Below are 25297 nucleotides of genomic sequence, written 5' to 3' on the forward strand. Positions count from 1 at the left end.
ACACACCGCCTACCGGCCTCAGAGCTCCGGAATGGTAGAACGAACTAACCGGACACTAAAGGAGACACTTTCTAAATGGATTATAGAAACTGACTGTTCCTGGGTAGATTTACTTCCCATGGCCTTGCTCAAACTCAGGATGACCCCACGGTCCCACGACTACTCTCCCTACAAAATTGTGTATGGGAGGCCTCCTCCCATAATAAGACAAGTAACAACTGATATACTCCAGGTAAGGGGAGATGGGATATCACAGCAGATGGAACAACTAGGTAAGGTAATTAATCAAGTAACTAAGTTTGTGCAAGAAAGAATACCGTTCCCCTTGGGGGAGCAGATGCATGAGTTTATACCAGGGGACCAGGTATGGGTGAAAGACTGGAAACATGACTCACTGGCCCCCCGATGGAAAGGTCCTTCCACCGTTGTTTTAACCACCCCTACCGCAGTTAAAGTTGCAAGCATTGCCCCTTGGATCCATCACACCAGAGTGAAGAAGGCATACCACGCTGACTCGGAAGACGCCGAGTGGACCACCCAGAAGGACCCCACCAACCCACGGGAAACCAAGATCATTCTAAAGAAAAAGAAGAAAACGAGGTCCCAGATGAGCCCTCTCTAGGATGGAGCTGGGTAAACGACTCCTGCTACTCGGCCTCACCAACGCAGTTCTGAACCTGACCACTGTTCCTGCACAGGACAATGTCTTCATCTCATGGGCACATTCCTACGCAGACTTCCACAACTCCTCCGACTGTTGGGTATGTGGGGCTATGCCCCTGTCAGTTATGGACGGACTCCCCTGGTGGGTGTTGCCACTTCGTTATGGAGACTTTATACCACTGTGCTCCTTCTTGGAACAACAAAAGGGAACTTTCCTTTCTCTCACCAATCATAACCTTTCTTTGCTCTCCTGGTGTAAGAAAAAGCCATCAATGGGCCAGGGACATGGGGTTACATTTAATATGAACACTAGTCTTATGGAAGTAACAAGAGTTTATACCTCATATATGAAAAATAAAAAAGAGAAGGGCTCCCTTACAAAAGGGGGACAGGCTTCCAGGTACCTTGAGCAATACTACCAGGTCTGGGATGAATATTTCTGGATGACTCCTGAGAAAGGACAGTTGATTGCTCCCGCTACTATTTGTTGGGAACAAAAAGAACACAAAGTTGGATTTGGAGACCGCCACCTAGACCCAAAAGAATTAAAATATATGGGTTATTTGTCTCCTGAACAATGTAAACAAATTATAGAAGTTACCTATCACCCCAATCAGTCAGTTCAGTGGCCCCGTTCCGACTGGAAATATAATCCTGGAATCCGTTGGGTAGCCCCCAACGGGACCCAGTGGCTCTGTGGGCTTAACTTATGGCCATGGTTACCAGTTGGCTGGGTAGGGCATTGCACACTGGGATTTGCTTTTGCCCATGGCAGTATTAAGCCTAGCCTACACCAACCTCCAGTAAACCTGCCCTATCTGCATGCAAGATGGACAAGATCTGTGTTCCAATGGTATGACTATCTTGCTGCCTTGTTTATACCCTCTGTAGGGACAAGGGATATCATGATTAAGGTGGAGGCCTTAACTAATTTCACTAAACAGGCCCTCTTAGACAATACAAAAGCCATTCAAGCCTTGAACGAAGAACAAATTCAGATGAAGAAGGCAATAATTCAAAATAGGATGGCATTAGACATACAACAGCCCAGGGAGGAACTTGAGCCATAATTAAAGTCGAATGTTGTGTATACATCCCTGACCTGTCTAAAAATGTATCTACTGCCTTGGAAGATACGCAAAATCAAGTGAAAGCCATGTCTGATGAAAATATTCCCTTTTGGACTTCGGTCCTGTCCTGGGTAAAGGGAGATTGGTGGAAAACTATTGTTACTGTAGTCATAATAGTTCTAATCATACTGCTTTGTGGGCCCTGCTTCTTACAATGTCTTGTGAACTTTGTAACCCGGAGGTTGATAGCGTTCTCTCATGTGGGTGGCCAGAGGGCTAAAGTACAATATATCACAATGAATGATGCTCATTACGAAAACTAGGAGCATCAAGAGGGGGGAATGAAGAAGGAATTCATGGGGCCTGGACTCCATCTTAGGCCTGTTCGTGCGGATCATGTTCGGCCACCTCTTAATGGACTCTGAACTCTGTGCTTAGTGCCTTTGGAAAAGACAATAGAAGGATAAGACCCATTCCGGACAGGGGAATCTTGAAGATTGTATTCAGGTTACTCATCACCTAAGAGAAAACATGCACTAATCCCCCTACCTCTGGACAGGTCACAGATTTTTTCTGTCACCTCGGGCTTATTGATAATTGATTGTTTGAACATGGGGTTATTGTGATTGTATTTACCTTTCCTTTGTTTATGTAAGTCACAAGGAAATTGGGGTGGTGGGTTCAGACACGTACACATGGGGTATAAAAGATTTTCACAAATGCTGGTCGAGGTCCTTGGCTAAGAGGAGACTCTGCCTTGGGCCCGCCGGTGTAATAAACTGCACTTCACTATCTGTATCGTCCTTCTGAGTGAGCTTGTTTCCCGGAGCGCGTGGCTATAACATGGTCACTGTTATAGAATATGGAATTTATATTATAAATGTAATTCTGTTTCTTTACAATGTAATTCCCCACTATGAGCAATAATGAGATCAATATATTGATAGTTTTCTTCTTCTGGCTTCGCATCCTTCACTTCCTTTGCTTGTATATATTATCTTCTCATTTTTGAATTTTTTAGATTTTTTAGTATAGTTGATTTACAATGTTGGTTTAGATTCCAGTGTACTGGATAAATGACTCAGTTATACATATATATATTCTTTTTCACATTCTCTTTCATTATAGGCTATTACAAGGTACTGAATATAGTTCCCTGTGCCATACAGTAGGACCGTACTGTTTATCTTATTACCTTTCTTAATATTTACCTTTGTATTGTTAGATACTTTTGTAAGTTTATTACTCATTAGTCAGTTTTAAATGATGTATATAAATCTCTGGCTGTAAAAGGTAAGGAAGTCATACCTCCTCTTCCCCTCCCAATTAACAAAACATTATTTTTATGCTGTTTGGTTTTATAATGGAAGCATTGTCTTTTAACCATAGCCCTCACATTGTTTTTAGTTTTACTTCATCTATTATAGAGATTCAGTGATCAGAGTTAATAGTTTATCCATTCATCTCTTGGCTGACTTTCGGTTGACTGATTTTTTTCTTTTAGTGTTTTTATTTTCAAAAAAGGCTCTTGAGAACAGTATCTTCTAATATTTTCCTCACTCCCATCCCCACCCAATATTTACTAGTTTTTAAAAACATTTATTTATTGAGCTGGACTATACAATTCAGCTTTTTAATGTATACAACTCAGTGGTTTTTAGTATATTCACAAAGCTGTGTAACTGTTGAAAGTATTAGTTGCTCAGTTGTGGCCAGCTTTGCAACCCCATGGAATGTAGCTCACCAGGTTCCTCTGTCCATGGGATTTTTCAAGGCAAGAATACTGGAGTGGGTTTCCATTTCCTTCTTCAGGGGATCTTCTCTACCCAGGGACAGAACCCAGGTCTCCTGCACTGCAGGCAGATTCTTTACTGTCTGAGCCACCAGGGAAGCCCCGTGCAGCTATTACCAGAGTCAAATACAAAGGAATGCAGAAGCATAGCTACAGCACCACTAGACAGGGTTGTGGGGAGGGGGGTATGCCCCCAATTCAGGAAATTTTCATGGTGACAGAATACACACCTGCTGAGCTTATGGATATAGGTGCTAAATTCCAGCCAAAGACCAAGGAAAGTTAGCAAAGTTAGCAGGCATGGGATCTGAGGAGCAATGGTTTCACTGATCCAAGGGAGGAAGAGACAAAGTATGGAATCAGTCAATATCATCTGACAATCCAGCACGCTGCTGGCAGTGAGGCAGGGAGGTTCAAGGTCCTCACTCCCTTATAGATCAGATTATTCTACCCTGCTGGGGGGCTTGCCCAATAACGGGGACCTTCCTGGGTATGTGGGACCCTGGAAATCTATAGAAGAGGTACAACAAATTCATAGAGTTGGGAATGGGACAGGCAGCCTATGCCTCTGTCTTCAAAGGCCCTGATTGGACCACCTTCACTGCAGGAATGAGAGCTAAGATGCTCCCATCTGCCCTCACTACCTGGTGTGGGAAGGGTTAAGCCATGCTGAGCCCAGTTGTGACTCATGATATTTATGACATTGGGCAACCCTTTGCTGATCTGGTGGAAATAGACAAATCCCAGGAATGGGTGCAGGCTGGGGGAAAGACCAGAGACGGAGAAGGGGCTCAGAAAGCCAAAGGGGCTATCCTAATGGGCTCTAAAGGGTCAGGGGAAAATGACCTGGAAGCACATGTGGTTTGACCTCATGGCTGCGGGAACCCACCTGAACAGCTGGACCAACAACACATTGTTGAGTGGGTCAACCTGTGGAAAGTCTTAAAACCCAGCAGCAGCAGAGATCTGCCCCCTCTGCCCCTACCATCCCTCCCTCATGGACTGGAAATGGAAGGAGTGAGAGTGGAGGGAGTAAAGAAGAACAAGTTTCCACCTTGGTACTCCTCCCCACTGCAGCTGGAAATGAAACTGAGGAGAGGCCCCAGACTCCAAAGTCCAAGGTCTTGGCCAAGTGAGTTCTCTGTCCAGTGTTGCTAGCTCTTGGTGGGGGGCCGGCAGAGGGAAGGGCAATGTCCTAGGAACTGCTCTGAGTGGCCCAGGCAGGCTGGGGTTGGAGCTCTTCCCTGATGACACCTCCTGGGCTTGTCTTATCTTCTAGGTAGTCCACCCTCCCTGCAACAACATCAGATCCAGGGAGGGGGTAGGGGGAAAGGGGGTAGGTGGAGCTGTGCAAAGGTGAAGCTATGCTTAGCTCCCACACCCAGCAGGGCAGATAACTTCATCTGGTGCCGCCTCCCCACTGCAGTCCCCCGTGCTGGCGCTGGCCCTGCTCCCAGCCTCCGCGGCGCCTCCAGACCCATGCAGCTGCTCAGGGTGCTGCGTCTCCTCTGGATGCTCAGAGCCTTCCTGGGGTCCACAGGTGAGGAGGTGCGGTGCGGGAGGGCTGCGGAGACCATCCTGATGTCCCAGGGCAGGGCATGTGTGTGTAGGGGAGGGGACTCTGAGGTCTAAGGTGCCAGAGGAGGGGTCCCTCAGAGCTCTCTGTGCGGGCAGAACCAAGGCAGGAGGAGGGAGGGAAGCTGGGTCCCAGGGGTGCTGCTCTGCCCCCTGGGACCGAGGACGTTTGCAGGGGTCGGCGTGCATCAGTTGGATGGGATACCCTCTTTCTGGAGAGTGCTCTTCCCACCTGGACTCAGCTTTCGGAGCCCCCCTCGTCCTGTTGCTCCTGCTCCCCCAGCTCTGATGCTTCTTCTCTCTCCCTTGTGCGTGCCTGCTCAGTCGCTTCAGTGTTGTCTGCCTCTGTGACCCCATGGACTGTAGCCTGTCGGGCTCCTCTGTCCGTGGGATTTCCCAGGCAAGAATACAGGAGTGGGTTGCCATTTCCTTCTCCAGGGGATCTTCCCAACGCAGGCATTGAACCCACGCCTCCTGCGTCTCCTGCATTGCAGGCAGAGTCTTTACCACTGAGTCCCTGGGGAAGCTCCCTCCCTCCCTTTACTTCTGTCCATTCAGCCCTCCTGAGGGCCCTGCGTCTGCCCTGGAAATCCCTCCTTTCTCGGGGGTGTCTCCACTTCTGGTCATGGGGGCCCCTCCTCCAGCTCTGCCCCTGATTCTCCCACCCCGACCCAGCCCACATTCTGGACACAGCTATCCTTGGCAGGGTGATCCTGCCTTGGGGGTAGATCCTGATGGCTCCCAAGATGTGCTGAGTCTAGTTGAGGACGCTAACCCCGAGAGGGCAGGAGGTCTGGGTGTTTCCTGCTTGTAACTGCTGTGTCTGCTGGTCACCCTCAGCATCATGAGATCTTTGACCCTCACTCTTACCACCTACAAGGTGGGGTTGACAATATCTGTAGGGACGGACTTGTGTTTGTAAACTAATTAATCCCTTGGCTTAAATAGAATAGATGATAGGAAATGTATCTATGTTTATCATCAATACTCAAAGCTGCACCTTAAAGTCTCCAGGACTCATGCCTGCCTGCCGAGGTGTTTCTGGAAGTTTCCTTTTCTGTCCTATCCCTCAGCCTGCATGTGGTCCAGTCTCCTTGCCCCTCAAACTCAGTGAAGTCTGAGCTTCAGTCTCCATCTTCCCCTTTGGGATTCTCTTGGCAACTTTCTGCTCTCCCTTGCAATCCTGTCTCCCAAAGTCCATGATGGGTCCCCATCCTCAGCCCAGGTTTGGCTGGGTTCTCTGTCTCTCTCTCCAAAGAGGAGAGTCAACCCAGACAGCAGTGGGTCACAGGGAGAGGGGCAGAGGTGGGCCAGAGGGTGGGGCACAGCACCAGAAGGGACGAAGACTCTGGGCAGCAGGTGAAGGTGGGAGGAGGGAGCAGAGTAAGGGGAATGTGGGTGTGTGAGGAGGAAGGGATGGGAGAGGCTCTGGGAGCAGGTAGCATGCTGAACCTGATACTGACCAGGGTTCTTGGGTTTCTCCAATCCATAGCAATTGACAAGAGGCCAGACCAAAATTTCAGGCAAGACTTTACTGGGGCCTCTGCTGCAGAAGGGGGAAGTGAGATTAAACAGCAGGTTCCCTTGCTTGCTATTAATAACTCCCTGAGGAAGGGGAGGCAAGCTTGTACCTTGTGTGGGGTGAGGGTACATGTGTGTCCAGGGGATGGGCCAGAGGGGTAGCTTAGGTGTTTTGCCCACCGCTTAAGTGGCGTTGTGTGAAGGTGGCATGTGCAGTACCTTGCTCTTTGCTTCTGACTTCCTGCTTTTGCTTCTTTGTTCTGGGCTCTTTAAAAATGGCGCTTGAGTTTTTGGTCTCTTTGTATTTTTTGTCCATAATATTGCCCCTACTGCCAATGCATCCAGTTATTTTAGTTCTATATAATAGTCCCACACGGGCTTCCCTGGTAGCTCAGACAGTAAAGAATCCACCTGCAATGTGGGAGACCTGGGTTGGGAAGATCCCCTGGAGGAGGACATGGCAACCCACTCCAGTATTCCCGCCTGGAGAATCCCATGAACGGAGGAGCCTGGAGGGCTACAGTCCACAGGGTCGCAAAGAGTCAGACCCGACTGAGTGACGAAGCACAGTGTAGCACAGTAGTCCCATATTATTTTGTTGCCCGAGGAGAGGTGTGTCTCGGTGAAATCATTGCAGCACTGCAGTGAAGGGTCCAGGTCCCTGTCTGTCTCAATCCCAAGGCTGGAAGACACGTGGGCAAAGGATTAAGGGTTCCTTCCCATTCCAATTCCCCTTGGCGAGGCTGCCCCGGGGAGTAGACAGAGGTTGGCCTTTAGAATCTGGAAGGAAACCGGTGCAAAAGTGCTCTGATGGAGGAATAACTGGTGGCACTTCCTACCTTCTGTGACACATATCTGGAACATGGGGCAGTGAGTCATCTATATGGTGTTAAGGTGACAGGCCAACCTACCAAAGTGTTCCTCTGTTCTACCGCCAATACAGGAACTTCAGCCACGGCTACATCCACCCCTAATGAGCTTTGGCGCACTGCTCTGAGGAACTCCCCACACTCCAAAGGCACAGCGAACTGGCCACTGAACACCCCCAAAACTTCTCCCACTCCTGATGCTAGGGGAAACATACCCAAGACTATCAGCACCTCCCCCCACTCGAAATCCCTGTCTGAAACATTGCTCAAATCACTCATCAATCCCAACCCCCCAGCAAGCCCCATGTCCAAGTTTGTCTTCAAGGTTGAAACCAGCCCACCTACCATGATCGTCTATATGAGCCCGGCAGAATGCACCAATCCAACAAGCCTCATAGTCACCACCACTTACCCCACCACCACCTGCGTGAGCCAGACCCAGGTGTCCTCGCCCAGCTCTCACACCACCACACGAGGGACAGAGACACCACGGACAACCATCACCAGTACTTATCCCGAGTCAACAACCAAGACAGTCACCTCAGCCGTGACCCACCCCCGCCCAGTCACCACTCCAGGGAAAACTCCCACTACCACGGCCCCACCCTCCTCCTTTGTCCCAACCGCACACACACCCCCAGATACTCTGATTACCTCTGTGACTGGTTCCACTAAAAGGACTACCCCAGCCGCTACAAGTGTCCACACAACTGCGTCTCCTACCGCAACAACTGTGCCTACCTCTGCTACTACCCCTTCTCTGACTGCTAGGAACACCTTGATAACAACAGTAACTGACAAAAGCTTCTCACCCACCACTGGTAGTACCTTGATTACGACCACTACTTCACTTCCAGACATGCTCAGTACTTTTAAAACATCCACAGCCACCACCCCAGCACTCACTTCAACTGATATGTTAACAACACCGACAACACCAGTTACATCTGCTGCTACTGAAGCAACCACTGGAACAGGTACACCAAACACAACTCCTGTGAACCCAATGGGCTCCATGAAAACAACATTTAATCCAATGACTGACGTTCCCACAGAAGCTCTCACTGCCTCAGTTACTTCACTTTCTCCAGTCATGTCCTCAACCAGTCCTGCCACATTTACCACATCGAAATCCAGCCCTGCACCAACCAGCACTGATATACACATGACATCCACTACCAAGGGACCACCCTCCACCACTGTAGCCACTACAGAAATAGGCGAGACAAGGGACCCAACATCTTATGCTTCCTCCACCAGGAAAACCACATTTCTTACTACCACTGATGTTTCTACAGAGTCTCTAACAACAGAGATTACTTCTACTCCCCCAATCACATCATCAGACACACCTAAAAATACAGTCAATTATACGACAACCATTATTTCCATTTCAGTGACTACCAATAACTTGACATCACCCATCAGTGAGCCTCAGTCTTCACCTGCTCTGACCACAGAACCAGTACTGACTACAACCCCAAACACTTCCCTTCTATCCACTTTGATAATAACTACCACCCAGGCTACCTCCACCCCTCCGTTTCCCACTACTACTATGACCACGACCCCAACAGAAATCAACACTCCCACCTATATGTCAAACCCAGTCACCTCAATTACAGCAACATTGCCAACCACCTCAATTACAGAAATAGATAAGACTAGGACTACAAAAATAGTAACACCCACATCAATAACATCACAAAGAACACCAGGTATCACATCTTCAACCGACTTATCTACAGGAAGGAAAACCACCTTAGCCACAACTGAGCCCACATCCAGGAGTACCACTGTTTCATTGACTTCTGCCACCAACCTCATCTCCACACTAACTCTGTCTAGCACCTCACCTACAAGCACAGACACAAATGTCATTTCATCTTTTGCCACTACCCAAGATACAGACACAACAACCTTCAGTGTTGAAGCAAGTTCAACCACCAGGCCAAGTACAACATCCATGTTCATGAGTGCCCAGAGCACAGTGACTGCCTTCCCCTCTACCAGCACTCCAGCTACATCTCTAGGCGCTTCTTCCATGTCTCCCAGCACTACTAGGACCACTCAGGCAGAGAGTACCACCTCACCTGCCACAAGCACCAGTGCACTGCACACAACCACAGCGACTCCTCCCAGTGACACCTCTAGCCAGCCTGTCACCACGGAGGTGCCCTCTCCGTCATCAGTCACATTGTCTGCCACTCCCACCAGCATATTATATTCTACTGCATCCACCACCTCTATGCCAATCACCACCAATACCTTGACATCGTCCACGAGTGTGCCTTCAACCACTCCCACGACAACCACAGAGCCAGCCTCCACTTCCACCAGAAACACGAGCCCTCTATCCAGCATCCCCACATCCTACACCACTTCTGTTCCTTCACCTCCCACCGGTACTCCTACCAGGTCCACGACAGAAATCACCCCTCCCACAGACACGGCAGCCCCCACCTCGACCACAACCCCTCTGTCCTTACCCTCCACTACAGAAACCACCCAGGCTGCTAGCACACACTTGGTGACCACACTCACCCCTACAACAGTGCAAAGCACTCCGGTCCTCACTTCTACAACCAGCTACTCTACGGGGAGCACGGCCATATCTGCATCCACTGCATCCTTCCCTGGCTCCACCATCCTGCAGACATCCACGACTGCACCTCCCTCCTCTGTCACTACAGAAGCCCCTACCCCGACACCAGCCACCACTGAGTCCACATCCATGAGTACCACTGGCTCATTGACCTCTACAGGTGACCTCAGCTCCACACTTGCCCTGTCTAGCCCCTCACCCACCACCACAAATAACATCCCATCTTCCCCCAACACCCCTAATACAGACACAACCATCAGCGTTGTCACAAACTCAGTCTCCGTGCCTAATGAGACATCCACGTTCACTACCACCCGCATCACAGTGACTCCCTTCCCCTCTGCCAGCACTCTAGCTACATCTCTAGACACTTCTTCCATGTCTCCCAGCACTACCAGGACCACGCAGGAAGAAAGTACCACCTCACCTGCCACAAGCACCGGGCCATTGCACACAACCACAGTGACTACTCCCAGTGACACCTCTAGCCAGTCCGTCACCACGGAGGTGCCCTCTCCACCATCAGTCACATCGTCTGCCAGTTCAACCAGCACACGATATTCTCCAGCATCCACCACCTCTACGTCCATTGCCACCAATACCTTGACATCGTCCACGAGTGTGCCTTCATCCACTCCTACCGCAACCACAGAGCCAGCCTCCACTTCCACCAGAAACACGAACCCTCTATCCAGTATCCCCACATCCTACACCACTTCTGTTCCTTCACCTCCCACCGGTACTCCTACCAGGTCCACGACAGAAATCACCCCTCCCACAGACACTGCGGCCCCCACCTCCACCACAACCCCTCTGTCCTTGCCCTCCACTACAGAAACCACCCAGGCTGCTAGCACACACTTGGTGACCACACTCACCCCTACAACAGTGCAAAGCACTCCGGTCCTCACCTCTACAACCACCTACTCTACGGGGAGCACGGCCACATCTGCATCCACTGCATCCTTCCCTGGCTCCACCATCCTGCAGACATCCACGACTGCACCTCCCTCCTCTGTCACTACAGAAGCCCTTACCCCGACACCAGCCACCACTGAGTCCACATTCCTGAGTACCACTGGCTCATTGACCTCTACAGGTGACCTCACCTCCACACCTGTGCTTTCCAGCCCCTCACCCACCACCACAAATAACATCCGATCTTCCCCCACCACCCCTAATACAGACACAACCTTCAGTGTTGTCACAAACTCAGTCACTGTGCCTAATGAGACATCCACGTTCACTACCACCCGCATCACAGCGACTCCCTTCCCCTCTACGAGGACTCCAGCTACATCTCTAGGCACTTCTTCCATGTGTCCCAGCACAACCAGGACCACGCAGGCAGAAAGTACCACCTCACCTGCCACAAGCACCGGGGCACTGCACACAACCACAGTGACTCCTCCCAGTGACACCTCTAGCCAGTCTGTCACCACGGAGGTGCCCTCTCCACCATCAGTCACATCGTCTTCCACTTCAACCAGCACACAATATTCTCTGGCATCCACCACCTCTATGCCCATCGCCACCAATACCTTGACATCGTCCACGAGTGTGCCTTCATCCACTCCTACCACAACCACAGAGGCAGCCTCCATTTCCACCAGAAACACGAGCCCTCTATCCAGTATCCCCACATCCTACACAACTTCTGTTCCTTCACATCCCACCGGTACTCCTACCAGGTTCACGACAGAAATCACCCCTCCCACAGACACTGCGGCCCCCACCTCCACCACAACCCCTTTGTCCTTGCCCTCCACTACAGAAACCACCCAGGCTGCTAGCACACACTTGGCGACCACACACACCCCTACAACAGTGCAAAGCACTCTGGTCCTCACCTCTACAACCACCAACTCTATGGGGAGCACGGCCACATCTGCATCCACTGCATCCTTCCCTGGCTCCACCATCCTGCAGACATCCACGACTGCACCTCCCTCCTCTGTCACTACAGAAGCCTCTACCCCGACACCAGCCACCACTGAGTCCACATTCATGAGTACCACTGGCTCATTGACCTCTACAGGTGACCTCAGCTCCACACTTGCGCTGTCTAGCCCCTCACCCACCACCACAAATAACATCCCATCTTCCCCCAACACCCCTAATACAGACACAACCTTCAGTGTTGTCACAAACTCAGTCACTGTGCCTAATGAGACATCCACGTTCACTACCACCCGCATCCCAGCGACTCCCTTCCCCTCTGCCAGCACTCCAGCTACATCTCTAGGCACTTCTTCCATGTCTCCCAGCACTACCAGAACCACGCAGGCAGAAAGTACCACCTCACCTGCCACAAGCACCGGGGCACTGCACACAACCACAGTGACTCCTCCCAGTGACACCTCTAGCCAGTCTGTCACCACGGAGGTGCCCTCTCCGCCATCAGTGACATCGTCTGCCACTTCAACCAGCACACGATATTCTCTGGCATCCACCACCTCTACGCCCATCGCCACCAATACCTTGACATCGTCCACGAGTGTGCCTTCATCCACTCCTACCACAACCACAGAGGCAGCCTCCACTTCCACCAGAAACACGAGCCCTCTATCCAGTATCCCCACATCCTACACCACTTCTGTTCCTTCACCTCCCACTGGTACTCCTACCAGGTTCACGACAGAAATCACTCCTCCCACAGACACTGCAGCCCCCACCTCGACCACAACCCCTGTGTCCTTCCCCTCCACTACAGAAACCACCCAGGCTGCTAGCACACACTTGGCGACCACACTCACTCCTACAACAGTGCAAAGCACTCTGGTCCTCACCTCTACAACCACCAACTCTATGGGGAGCACGGCCACATCTGCATCCACTGCATCCTTCCCTGGCTCCACCATCCTGCAGACATCCACGACTGCACCTCCCTCCTCTGTCACTACAGAAGCCTCTACCCCGACACCAGCCACAACTGAGTCCACATTCATGAGTACCACTGGCTCACTGACCTCTACAGGTGACCTCAGCTCCACACTTGCCCTGTCTAGCCCCTCACCCACCACCACAAATAACATCCCATCTTCCCCCATTACCCCTAATACAGACACTACCATCAGTGTTGTCACAAACTCAGTCTCTGTGCCTAATGAGACATCCAAGTTCACTACCACCCGCATCACAGTGACTCCCTTCCCCTTTGCCAGCACTCCAGCTACATCTCTAGGCACTTCTTCCATGTCTCCCAGCACTACCAGGACCACGCAGGCAGAAAGTACCACCTCACCTGCCACAAGCACCGGGCCATTGCACACAACCACAGTGATTCCTCCCAGTGACACTTCTAGCCAGTCTGTCACCACGGAGGTGCCCTCTCCACCATCAGTCACATCGTCTGCCAGTTCAACCAGCACACGATATTCTCCGGCATCCACCACCTCTACGCCCATCGCCACCAATACCTTGACATCGTCCACGAGTGTGCCTTCATCCACTCCTACCACAACCACAGAGGCAGCCTCCATTTCCACCAGAAACACGAGCCCTCTATCCAGTATCCCCACATCCTATACCACTTCTGTTCCTTCACCTCCCACCGGTACTCCTACCAGGTTCACGACAGAAATCACTCCTCCCACAGACACTGCAGCCCCCACCTCGACCACAACCCCTGTGTCCTTGCCCTCCACTACAGAAACCAACCAGGCTGCTAGCACACACTTGGTGACCACACTCGCTCCTACAACAGTGCAAAGCACTCCGGTCCTCACTTCTACAACCACCAACTCTACAGGGAGCACGTCCACATCTGCATCCACTGCATCCTTCCCTGGCTCCACCATCCTGCAGACATCCACGACTGCACCTCCCTCCTCTGTTAGTACAGAAACCCCTACCCTGACAGCCGCCACCACTGAGTCCACATCTACGAGTACCACTGGCTCACTGACCTCTACAGGTGACCTCAGCTCCACACTTGCCCTGTCTAGCCCCTCACCCACCACCACAAATAACATCCAATCTTCCCCCACTACCCCTAATACAGACACAACCTTCAGTGTTGTCACAAACTCAGTCTCTGTGCCTAATGAGACATCCAAGTTCACTACCACCCGCATCACAGCGACTCCGTTCCCCTCTGCCAGCACTCCAGCTACATCTCTAGGCACTTCTTCCATGTCTCCCACCACTACCAGGACCACTCACGCAGAAAGTACCACCTCACCTGCCACAAGCACCGGGCCATTGCACACAACCACAGTGATTCCTCCCAGTGACACCTCTAGCCAGTCTGTCACCACGGAGGTGCCCTCTCCACCATCAGTCACATCGTCTGCCAGTTCAACCAGCACACGATATTCTCCGGCATCCACCACCTCTACGCCCATCGCCACCAATACCTTGACATCGTCCACGAGTGTGCCTTCATCCACTCCTACCGCAACCACAGAGCCAGCCTCCACTTCCACCAGAAACACGAGCCCTCTATCCAGCATCCCCACATCCTACACCACTTCTGTTCCTTCACCTCCCACCGGTACTCCTACCAGGTCCACGACAGAAATCACCCCTCCCACAGACACTGCGGCCCCCACCTCCACCACAACCCCTTTGTCCTTGCCCTCCACTACAGAAACCACCCAGGCTGCTAGCACACACTTGGTGACCACACTCACCCCTACAACAGTGCAAAGCACTCCGGTCCTCACTTCTACAACCACCTACTCTACGGGGAGCACGGCCACATCTGCATCCACTGCATCCTTCCCTGGCTCCACCATCCTGCAGACATCCACGACTGCACCTCCCTCCTCTGTCAGTACAGAAGCCCCTACCCCGACACCAGTCACCACTGAGTCCACATTCATGAGTACCACTGGCTCATTGACCTCTACAGGTGACCTCAGCTCCACACTTGCGCTGTCTAGCCCCTCACCCACCACCACAAATAACATCCCATCTTCCCCCACCACCCCTAATACAGACACAACCTTCAGTGTTGTCACAAACTCAGTCACTGTGCCTAATGAGACATCCACGTTCACTACCACCCGCATCCCAGCGACTCCCTTCCCCTCTGCCAGCACTCCAGCTACATCTCTAGGCACTTCTTCCATGTCTCCCAGCACTACCAGGACCACGCAGGCAGAAAGTACCACCTCACCTGCCACAAGCCCCGGGCCATTGCACACAACCACAGTGACTACTCCCAGTGACACCTCTAGCCAGTCCGTCACCACGGAGGTGCCCTCTCCACCATCAGTCACATCGTCTGCCAGTTCAACCAGCACACGATATTCTCCAGCATCCACCACCTCTACGTCCATTGCCACCAATACCTTGACATCGTCCACGAGTGTGCCTTCATCCACTCCTACCGCAACCACAGAGCCAGCCTCCACTTCCACCAGAAACACGAACCCTCTATCCAGTATCCCCACATCCTACACCACTTCTGTTCCTTCACCTCCCACCGGTACTCCTACCAGGTCCACGACAGAAATCACCCCTCCCACAGACACTGCGGCCCCCACCTCCACCACAACCCCTCTGTCCTTGCCCTCCACTACAGAAACCACCCAGGCTGCTAGCACACACTTGGTGACCACACTCACCCCTACAACAGTGCAAAGCACTCCGGTCCTCACCTCTACAACCACCTACTCTACGGGGAGCACGGCCACATCTGCATCCACTGCATCCTTCCCTGGCTCCACCATCCTGCAGACATCCACGACTGCACCTCCCTCCTCTGTCACTACAGAAGCCCTTACCCCGACACCAGCCACCACTGAGTCCACATTCATGAGTACCACTGGCTCATTGACCTCTACAGGTGACCTCAGCTCCACACTTGCGCTGTCTAGCCCCTCACCCACCACCACAAATAACATCCCATCTTCCCCCAACACCCCTAATACAGACACAACCTTCAGTGTTGTCACAAACTCAGTCACTGTGCCTAATGAGACATCCACGTTCACTACCACCCGCATCCCAGCGACTCCCTTCCCCTCTGCCAGCACTCCAGCTACATCTCTAGGCACTTCTTCCATGTCTCCCAGCACTACCAGAACCACGCAGGCAGAAAGTACCACCTCACCTGCCACAAGCACCGGGGCACTGCACACAACCACAGTGACTCCTCCCAGTGACACCTCTAGCCAGTCTGTCACCACGGAGGTGCCCTCTCCGCCATCAGTGACATCGTCTGCCACTTCAACCAGCACACGATATTCTCTGGCATCCACCACCTCTACGCCCATCGCCACCAATACCTTGACATCGTCCACGAGTGTGCCTTCATCCACTCCTACCACAACCACAGAGGCAGCCTCCACTTCCACCAGAAACACGAGCCCTCTATCCAGTATCCCCACATCCTACACCACTTCTGTTCCTTCACCTCCCACCGGTACTCCTACCAGGTTCACGACAGAAATCACTCCTCCCACAGACACTGCAGCCCCCACCTCGACCACAACCCCTGTGTCCTTGCCCTCCACTACAGAAACCAACCAGGCTGCTAGCACACACTTGGTGACCACACTCACTCCTACAACAGTGCAAAGCACTCCGGTCCTCACCTCTACAACCACCAACTCTACGGGGAGCACGGCCACATCTGCATCCACTGCATCCTTCCCTGGCTCCACCATCCTGCAGACATCCACGACTGCACCTCCCTCCTCTGTCACTACAGAAGCCCCTACCCCGACACCAGCCACAACTGAGTCCACATTCATGAGTACCACTGGCTCACTGACCTCTACAGGTGACCTCAGCTCCACACTTGCGCTGTCTAGCCCCTCACCCACCACCACAAATAACATCCCATCTTCCCCCACTACCCCTAATACAGACACTACCATCAGTGTTGTCACAAACTCAGTCTCTGTGCCTAATGAGACATCCAAGTTCACTACCACCCGCATCACAGTGACTCCCTTCCCCTTTGCCAGCACTCCAGCTACATCTCTAGGCACTTCTTCCATGTCTCCCAGCACTACCAGGACCACGCAGGCAGAAAGTACCACCTCACCTGCCACAAGCACCGGGCCATTGCACACAACCACAGTGATTCCTCCCAGTGACACCTCTAGCCAGTCTGTCACCACGGAGGTGCCCTCTCCACCATCAGTCACATCGTCTGCCAGTTCAACCAGCACACGATATTCTCCGGCATCCACCACCTCTACGCCCATCGCCACCAATACCTTGACATCGTCCACGAGTGTGCCTTCATCCACTCCTACCGCAACCACAGAGCCAGCCTCCACTTCCACCAGAAACACGAGCCCTCTATCCAGTATCCCCACATCCTACACCACTTCTGTTCCTTCACCTCCCACCGGTACTCCTACCAGGTCCACGACAGAAATCACCCCTCCCACAGACACTGCAGCCCCCACCTCGACCACAACCCCTGTGTCCTTGCCCTCCACTACAGAAACCACCCAGGCTGCTAGCACACACTTGGTGACCACACTCATCCCCACAACAGGACAAACCACTCCAATCCTCACCTCTTCAACCACCTACTCTACGGGGAGCACTGCCACATCTGCATCCACTGCATCCTTCCCTGGCTCCACCATCCTGCAGACATCCACGACTGCACCTCCCTCCTCTGTCAGTACAGAGGCCCCTACCTTGACACCAGCAACCACTGAGTCCACATCTACGAGTACCACTGGCTCATTGACCTCTACAGGTGACCTCAGCTCCACACTTGCGCTGTCTAGCCCCTCACCCACCACCACAAATAACATCCCATCTTCCCCCACCACCCCTAATACAGACACTACCATCAGTGTTGTCACAAACTCAGTCACTGTGCCTAATGAGACATCCACGTTCACTACCACCCGCATCCCAGCGACTCCCTTCCCCTCTGCCAGCACTCCAGCTACATCTCTAGGCACTTCTTCCATGTCTCCCAGCACTACCAGGACCACTCAGGCAGAAAGTACCACCTCACCTGCCACAAGCACCGGGGAACTGCACACAACCACAGTGACTCCTCCCAGTGACACCTCTAGCCAGTCTGTCACCACGGAGGTGCCCTCTCTGCCATCAGTCACATCGTCTTCCACTTCAACCAGCACACGATATTCTCCAGCATCCACCACCTCTACGCCCATCGCCACCAATACCTTGACATCGTCCACGAGTGTGCCTTCATCCACTCCCACCACAACCACAGAGCCAGCCTCCACTTCCACCAGAAACACAAGCCCTCTATCCACATTGACAACCAAGATCTCCACTCCGTACACCACTTCTGTTCCTTCACCTCCCACCAGTATTCCCACCAGGTTCACGACAGAAATCACGACTCCCACAGGCACTGCAGCCCCTACCACGATCACAACCCCTCTGTCCTTTCCCTCCACTACAGAAACCACCCAGGCTGCTAGCACACACTTGGTGACCACACTCATCCCCGCAACAGGACAAACCACTCCAATCCTCACCTCTTCAACCACCTACTCCACTGGGACCATGGCCACGTCTGCATTCACTGCATCCCTCCCTGACTCCACCATCCTGCAGACATCCACGCCAGTATCTACATCCTCTGTCAGTGCAGAAGCATCTACCCTGACACCAGCCACCACCCCGTCCACATCCACGAATCCCATTGGTTCCTCCACCTCCAAGCCTGACCTCAGCTCCACACTTGCACCGTCTATGCCCTCACCCACCACCACAAATATCATCCCCTTTTCCCCCACTACCCATAATACAGACACAGTCTCTAATATCGTCACAACCTTGGCCACTAGGCCTAGTGACACATCCATGTTCCCTTCCACCCAAAGTACAGCAAGTCCCTTCCTCTCTACCAGCATGCCAGCTACATCTTTAGGCCCTTCTCTCGTGCCTACCAGCACTACCAGGTCCACTCAGGCAGACAGTACCACCTCATCTGCCTTGAGCACGTCTAATTCAATGCAGCAAACAGCTGAAACCACTTTGGCATCCACTACCACTGATACATATACGTATCATTCCAGTTCCATGGGACTGTCCTCAACTCCAGCATCTACACAAACAGCCAAGACGAGGGACACAACCCTGCTTTCTTCATCTACTTTGAGAACCACAGTTACTCCTATTGGTACCGTTTCTGTAGAGTCTCTCTCGACAGAGATTACTTCTGTTTCTCCAATCACACCCTCAGTCACTCAAACAAGGACAGTCCATTTTCAGACATCTCCAGTCTCTACTCCAGTGACCAGTAGTACCTTGACAGCATCCAGTTCGCCTTTATCATTTCCATCTTTCCCAACCACAGAGCCAGTACCCACTGAACCCACAGACACCACCCCTCTGTTTACCCTACCCACAATCCCTGCCACCCAGTCCACACCCACCCCTTCATCTCCGACTGGGACTTTTACCACAACCAGAACTGAAGTCACCACCCCCACATATACATCTCCCCCTGCCACCTTGATCACAGCATCTTCTAGCACTCCCTCAACCACGGAAGTTGTCAAGACTGGGACCACAAACATGGTAACAACACCCACTTCCGTAACAGCACTCGGTACTTCAGGCGTTTCTCCCTCTTCAGCTTTCCCCATATTGAGTACTTCTACGAATGCGATAAGTACCCCTTTTGCTACCATCATCTCCTCTTCAATACCTGCAATAACTATATCATCTCTGTCTTCTACTAGCCCAAGCTCAGCGGTCCCCACGACAAGTAGTTCTTTTTCTACCTCCTCTCAAATGTCCAGCACAGAAAACACAGGCTCTCCTTCTGTTACTACCTTGCCTACTTTTTCATCAACTGAAACGACAAGAACTTCCCCCACCGTGACTTCCCTAATGACTTCTCCTACCCGAACGACCACCATGCTGACTCTGTCTTCCACCACCCCATGTCCAGAATCCATATCAGTTACAATAGTGTCCGCTTCTCCCACTACACCATGTATCGAAGTGGGTCCGAATACTGAAGTTACCTCTGTACCCACCATCCCGTTGTCAGTTTTTACCTCTACTACTCAGATGGCCACCTCTCCCAGTTCCACAACCATGATGACTCTGTTCCCTGTAAAACCGGACACTTCTGCTTCCACTCTGGAAACTCACCCCACCAACCAGACTGCTGCTCCTAGTTCTATCAGCACCGGAACCACTCCCATTAGCACGGTTTTCCCGGGCACACAAAGATCCACCACTGGGACCTGGATCAGCACCAACTTAGTAACTACCCCACGTGTAACGGGCTTCACTAGCCTCCCACTGACCATGAAACCAAGTAGCAGCTCTTCATCTTCCGTGATGACTACAAGCAAGTTGACAACCCCCAGCCCACCCATCAGCAGAACTTCAGGGATACCAGCGGGCACCACCAAGACTCTCTCCACCACTGTGTCATCCAGGACAACTTCAACCACAACCCAGATGACCACACAGTCCAGGGAGACCACCAGCCCAGGTTTGGATCACCTGCTTCCTTGTTGCCTCTCCTCCCTCTCCTGCTAAATTCCCATGACCAAGGTCAGTCCTGGCCTGAACTTCCCCTTTTCGCTTGCTACCCAGGCACTTGTATGCATGGTGGTACCTGGACACAGGGCCGCTGCTCCTGCCTTAGCACTTTCAGTGGCCCCCAGTGCGAATTCGCTGTGGAAGAGATAAATATGGGTGAGTTGCTCTCTGCACTTTCGCTCAGGAGGTGCCACTGCCTCAAATGGGCCCAATCATTTTGCCAAATCTCTTCATCCCTGCTTTCTCCCTCGTGCTCTCCTCAACCCCAGACGATGACTACTCTCCACCCTTACCTCCAGGAGGTCGCTGGGGTCACTCTCTTTTCTGACATCTCCTCCCAGTTTGTGTTGCTTGGAGTTGTATTAGGTTCTAATTTCTCCTGTAGCAAATTACCACAAACTTAGCAGATGAACAATACAAATTTATTATTTTGCAATTCTGTTGATTAGAAGCCTGATTTGAGTCTTGAAGGGCTAAAATTAGGTGTTTCTGGTGGCCCTAGGGGAGAATTCATTCCTTTGCCCTTTCCCAGACTTGAGAGCTGCCCATCCTCTTTGTCACAAGGCCCCCTGGCTCCCTTTGATGCCAGCAGCATTGCATGTCTGTTCCTTATTTCCATACTTACATCATTCTTTGAGTGATTCTGACTTTTCTGCCTCCCTCCTCCTCTCTCTATGGACCTTATGATTATACTAGGCCCACCAGATATTCCTTGTTAATTTTCCAATATTAAATCAGCAGATTAGTACCTTTAGTTCCATCTGCCACTTTGATTGCTTCCCGTCATGTAGCATAACATATTCCCAGGTTCTGGGGACTAGACATAGACACCTTTGTTGTTCTGCTTCACACTGGGGGAGCCGAGAGACTACAGAACTGACTGCTGGACACCCCAACTTCCAGTGTTTCTCACATCTTGGAACAACACCTTCCAGAATTCCTACCTATCTCTCTCCTGCTATTCAGTCAATCCTCAGGGAACATGGAGAGGGTCCATGTGAGCATCTTCTGGGTTGGGGTGGTGGTACTGACATTAGACAGGAATGGATTGTGAAATGACCAGAGCAAGGCATGTTGCCCAGACAAGGTGGACGCTGAAGTGGGCATGGAGGTGTCTGTCAACCAGGAGTTCTCCCCGGACCTCAATGACAACAGTTCTAAGGTCTACAAGGATTTCACAAAAGCTTTCCAGGATCAGGTGAGCAGGAAGGGGGGAAAATTCAGGGGTATGCCCTTGGAGTGTAGCTTGGGCCTGGGGGTGTGCTCTGGTTGGAAGTTCAGATGGGATCCTTGGCATTTCAGATGAAGAAGATTTACCAAAACGTGCAGGGCTTCAAGGAGGTGCAGATCCTTTCTCTGAGGTAGGACCCCTTTCCGGGGATGTGGAGGCACTGTCAAGTGTGTGTGGTGGTGGCAGGAAGCACAGAAAAGGGCCAAAGAAGCCATCCCTTGCTTTTGGAATCATTCGATGTCATAAAGACAGGGATGGACGGAGGAGGCAAGAAAACTACTCCATGGAAGGTGTTTGGGGATCACTTTCAGGATTCATTTCTCTATAGGAGGGATGTCTCCCCTCCCCTTGAAGCATGTTGGATGCAGAGTGATTGGGATCTACAGGGAGGTGGTGCCTGAGGCTTGGTGCCTGGTGTCTGGACCATAGCTGGTCTCTCTGGTTGGCACGTGATATAGTGGACGGGTCAGCAAGGGGGAGGCAGAGAGCCCAGGAGGGCCCGGTTTGATTATGGCTTGAGGGACACAAAGAGAATGTCAATCATTCCTTGTCTCGACTACCCAGGCTGCCCAAGGCAGAGAAGCTAGCAGCCCCTTCTGGACATAATCAGTCTGGAATCTCATCTCACTGCCTCTGCCCCTTCCTGCTAACACCTGCATAGCTGTGGCTGGTCTGGAAATGCCCTTCTACAGTTGTATCGTGGCTTGGGCCTGAGCATCTTTTAAGGCTCTCTGCACCCCACCTCTGCCCCCAGGAATGGCAGCATCGTGGTGGACTATCTAGTCCTGCTGGAGTTACCCTTCAGCATCCAGCTGGAGGAGGAGTATGAGAAGGTGAAGGTGGCTTTGAAGGAGGAGCTCCAGAATGTCAGCCAGGATGGGAACAGCTGCCAGAATGACCAGGGTGAACAGAGGCTGGGGGCCTGGGGCTGGAGGGAGGGATCAGGGTCACAGCCACCATCCCAGCCTGCTCCAACTCACACAGGGGTCTACGGGGGGCAGGTGTCAGCTCTGTGGTACCTCAGGCAGGAGAGGAGAAGAGAGACAGGTCCACGGAAAACTGGGTCAAGGATGAGCCTAAGGAAGGGTAGTCAGAACCTAGGAGCTGCGGAGGAGAGAGCTGCTCAGTTTCCCGGGTGGCTGAGGACCCCTGGCTATTCAGGGGACATGAGGGAGGCCAGAGGAGCCTTCCTTCATGGCCCATCCAAACCTCCCCCACACTGACAGAGCGCTCTCTGTCCCTTCCTGTGCCTCCCCCGATTCCACCTGTGCCTGTGGCCCCCCAGTCCTGTGTTTTAAGCCTGACTCCATCAAGGTGGACAACAATACCAGGACGGAGCTGTCACCTGAAGGTGAGAGGTGGGGCAAAGGGCTGAGTGGCCCCAGGTGGCCGGGACCCCTCCCACAAGGGACATCTATCCACTGAAATTCCCTAGGGAGGAGGGGAGACCTTTTGGGGAGGCAAGTGGTACCGACCTGGCAGGGCTGCCTCTCAGGTCCTTGTTAGTAGCTTCCACGTGGGGAAGGATCAACAGAGAAGGTGAGGAGAGGGTGACGAGCCAACCCTGGACTCATCGAATCCCACGGTCTACCCGCCGACACGCCACCAGTGGAAATGCAGTCCTCTATCCATTTTCAGAATTACTATAGCCAGGCCCCAGAGTAGAATGGATGAGATCTTTACGTCTGCAACCCCCTACCTACCCCCCCCCCAGCCATCTGTCGCCGCGCTGCTGCCAAAGGTTACGAGGATTTCTACTTCCCTTTGCTGGAGGAGAACCAGCTCCGCTGTGTCACCAAATGCACGCCGGGCGTGGAAGGCGCCATTGACTGCCATCAGGGCCAATGCGTTCTGCAGAGGAGTGGTCCTTCTTGCCGGTGAGGCCCCGCCCACAGCCAGCTGGGCCAATCCCTGACCCCCAACCGCCGGCCCCGCCAGAGGCCCCACCCACTTGCCCTAGGATGGAGCCCCGCCCACCTGCCAGGACCAGGATGGTCCAGGGGCGCGGGTGGACCAGACCCTGCAGGTGGTGAGGGTGTGGACCTGTGACCCCCTCTCCCAGCTGCTTCTCCACGGACACGCACTGGTTCTTGGGCCCGCGCTGCGAGGTGGCCATCTCCTGGAAGGCGCTGGTCGGGGGCCTGGCGGGAGCCGGGGCCCTGCTTCTGCTGTTGCTGGTGGTGGCGCTGAGCGTGTTCGTCGTGCGCTCCCGGAGGAGGGACAGGCAAGGCCGAGGCAGGTGAGTGAGCTGGGGCTGGATGGGTGAGGGGAAGGGCGCCCGGACCAGGTTACCCTGCCCTGACGACGCGCGCCCTTCTGGCAGGTCCAGGGACGACAGGAAGTGGTTCGAGACCTGGGATAAGAACACTGCGGGGACTTTTTCTAACTCGGGCTTTGAAGATGACAGTGAGTCTTGACTCCTGGCGAAGGTGGGGGGTGCTTCCCAGGGCACCATTTCCTCCCGGGGAGACCAGAGGACTTCTCTGTCCAAGACAGGCGTTTACCTCCTGCCCTCGCTGCTTCCAGGTGCCCCCCTCTGAGGCCCAGGTCCTGCATAAGCCCTCCCCGCAGGGCAGGCCCAGGGGCTTGAAAGCCCCCTGAGGCCCTGCCTTCCTCACTTTCCTTTCCTCCCCCTCTTACTCCCCATCTCTTCCTCTTCCTCCCCCGTTCTCTTTTCTCTCTCTCTAGTTAACGAAGAAAACTTCCCTGTGGCCTTGGACACCGTGGACACCAATGCCAGGGTGAGGGGTCGGGGATGGGTTGATGGTAAGGAGCTGTCACAGGTCCAGCTCCTGATGCCCCTCTCCCAGGGCAGGGGGCTGGCTAGGACAGGAGGCAGTGACCTCCTAGCCAGGCCCCTGCAGGGTGGGTCCCTGTTCTCACTCCCTGTCTTGTGAATTCTATGGCAGGTACATATTCACAGACCTGAGGTGACCTCGTCCTCACTGTGAGCCCACACTGCCCTCTCCACCTGCCCAGACAGCGGAGAGAACCATCTGCACTGCCTTTGGAGAGATGGCTGCGGGCTCGTGCGGCTCAGCCTCCTGGTTTCCTAGGGCATAACAGACCTCCGCCTACCCGCATCCTTCCCCCAACTTGGGTGAAACCCACCTGGAGGCCCAGTTCAAATCCAGGCTCTTCCACTGTGGGACCTTGGGCAAATCAGTAACTTCTCCAAACTTCAGTTTTGTCACCTGTAAAATGCAAGTGGCCCACTCCTCCTGATACTTCCTGTTGGTTATAGTGAAACCAGGTGTCCTGGGTCCGGCCTCTGTCCCAATGCACCTTCCTGTTGGCCTTCATGCTCATATGGCTTCACTCACATGCCCAGTCCCCATGCCCTTCCCCGAGGCTCAGGCCTCCGCCTCTCCTTTTCCTGTGTGCATCCATACTGCCAGCCAGGTCCTCCCGTGGTACCTGTAAGCAGCCTGCAGCCTGTCCCAGCCTCCTACCCTGTCCTTCTGTAACTCCCTGCTGTGCCCCTCCACCACTTCTTAACCCTCTCCC

General features: G+C 52.9%; 1 protein-coding gene across 1 annotated transcript; it reads left to right on the top strand.

The window, feature by feature from the left end:
- The first annotated feature begins 623 nt into the window (after positions 1–623).
- On the top strand, positions 624–25015 carry LOC145532260 (mucin-3A-like). Its single transcript, XM_081556910.1, has 13 exons — positions 624–761; positions 4983–5065; positions 19743–20509; positions 20614–20715; positions 21642–21757; positions 21862–21920; positions 22545–22693; positions 23076–23141; positions 23505–23667; positions 23853–24029; positions 24114–24196; positions 24479–24531; positions 24700–25015. The coding sequence occupies exons 1-13, from the start codon at positions 624–626 to the stop codon at positions 24739–24741; spliced, it is 1998 nt and encodes a 665-aa protein (XP_081413036.1). The 3' UTR covers positions 24742–25015.
- Positions 25016–25297: the final 282 nt, after the last annotated feature.

Source organism: Giraffa tippelskirchi, chromosome 13 (assembly GCF_054371585.1).
Source record: "Giraffa tippelskirchi isolate mGirTip1 chromosome 13, T2T-mGirTip1v1.2.pri, whole genome shotgun sequence".
In the NCBI taxonomy this organism is placed as follows: Eukaryota; Metazoa; Chordata; class Mammalia; order Artiodactyla; family Giraffidae; genus Giraffa; species Giraffa tippelskirchi.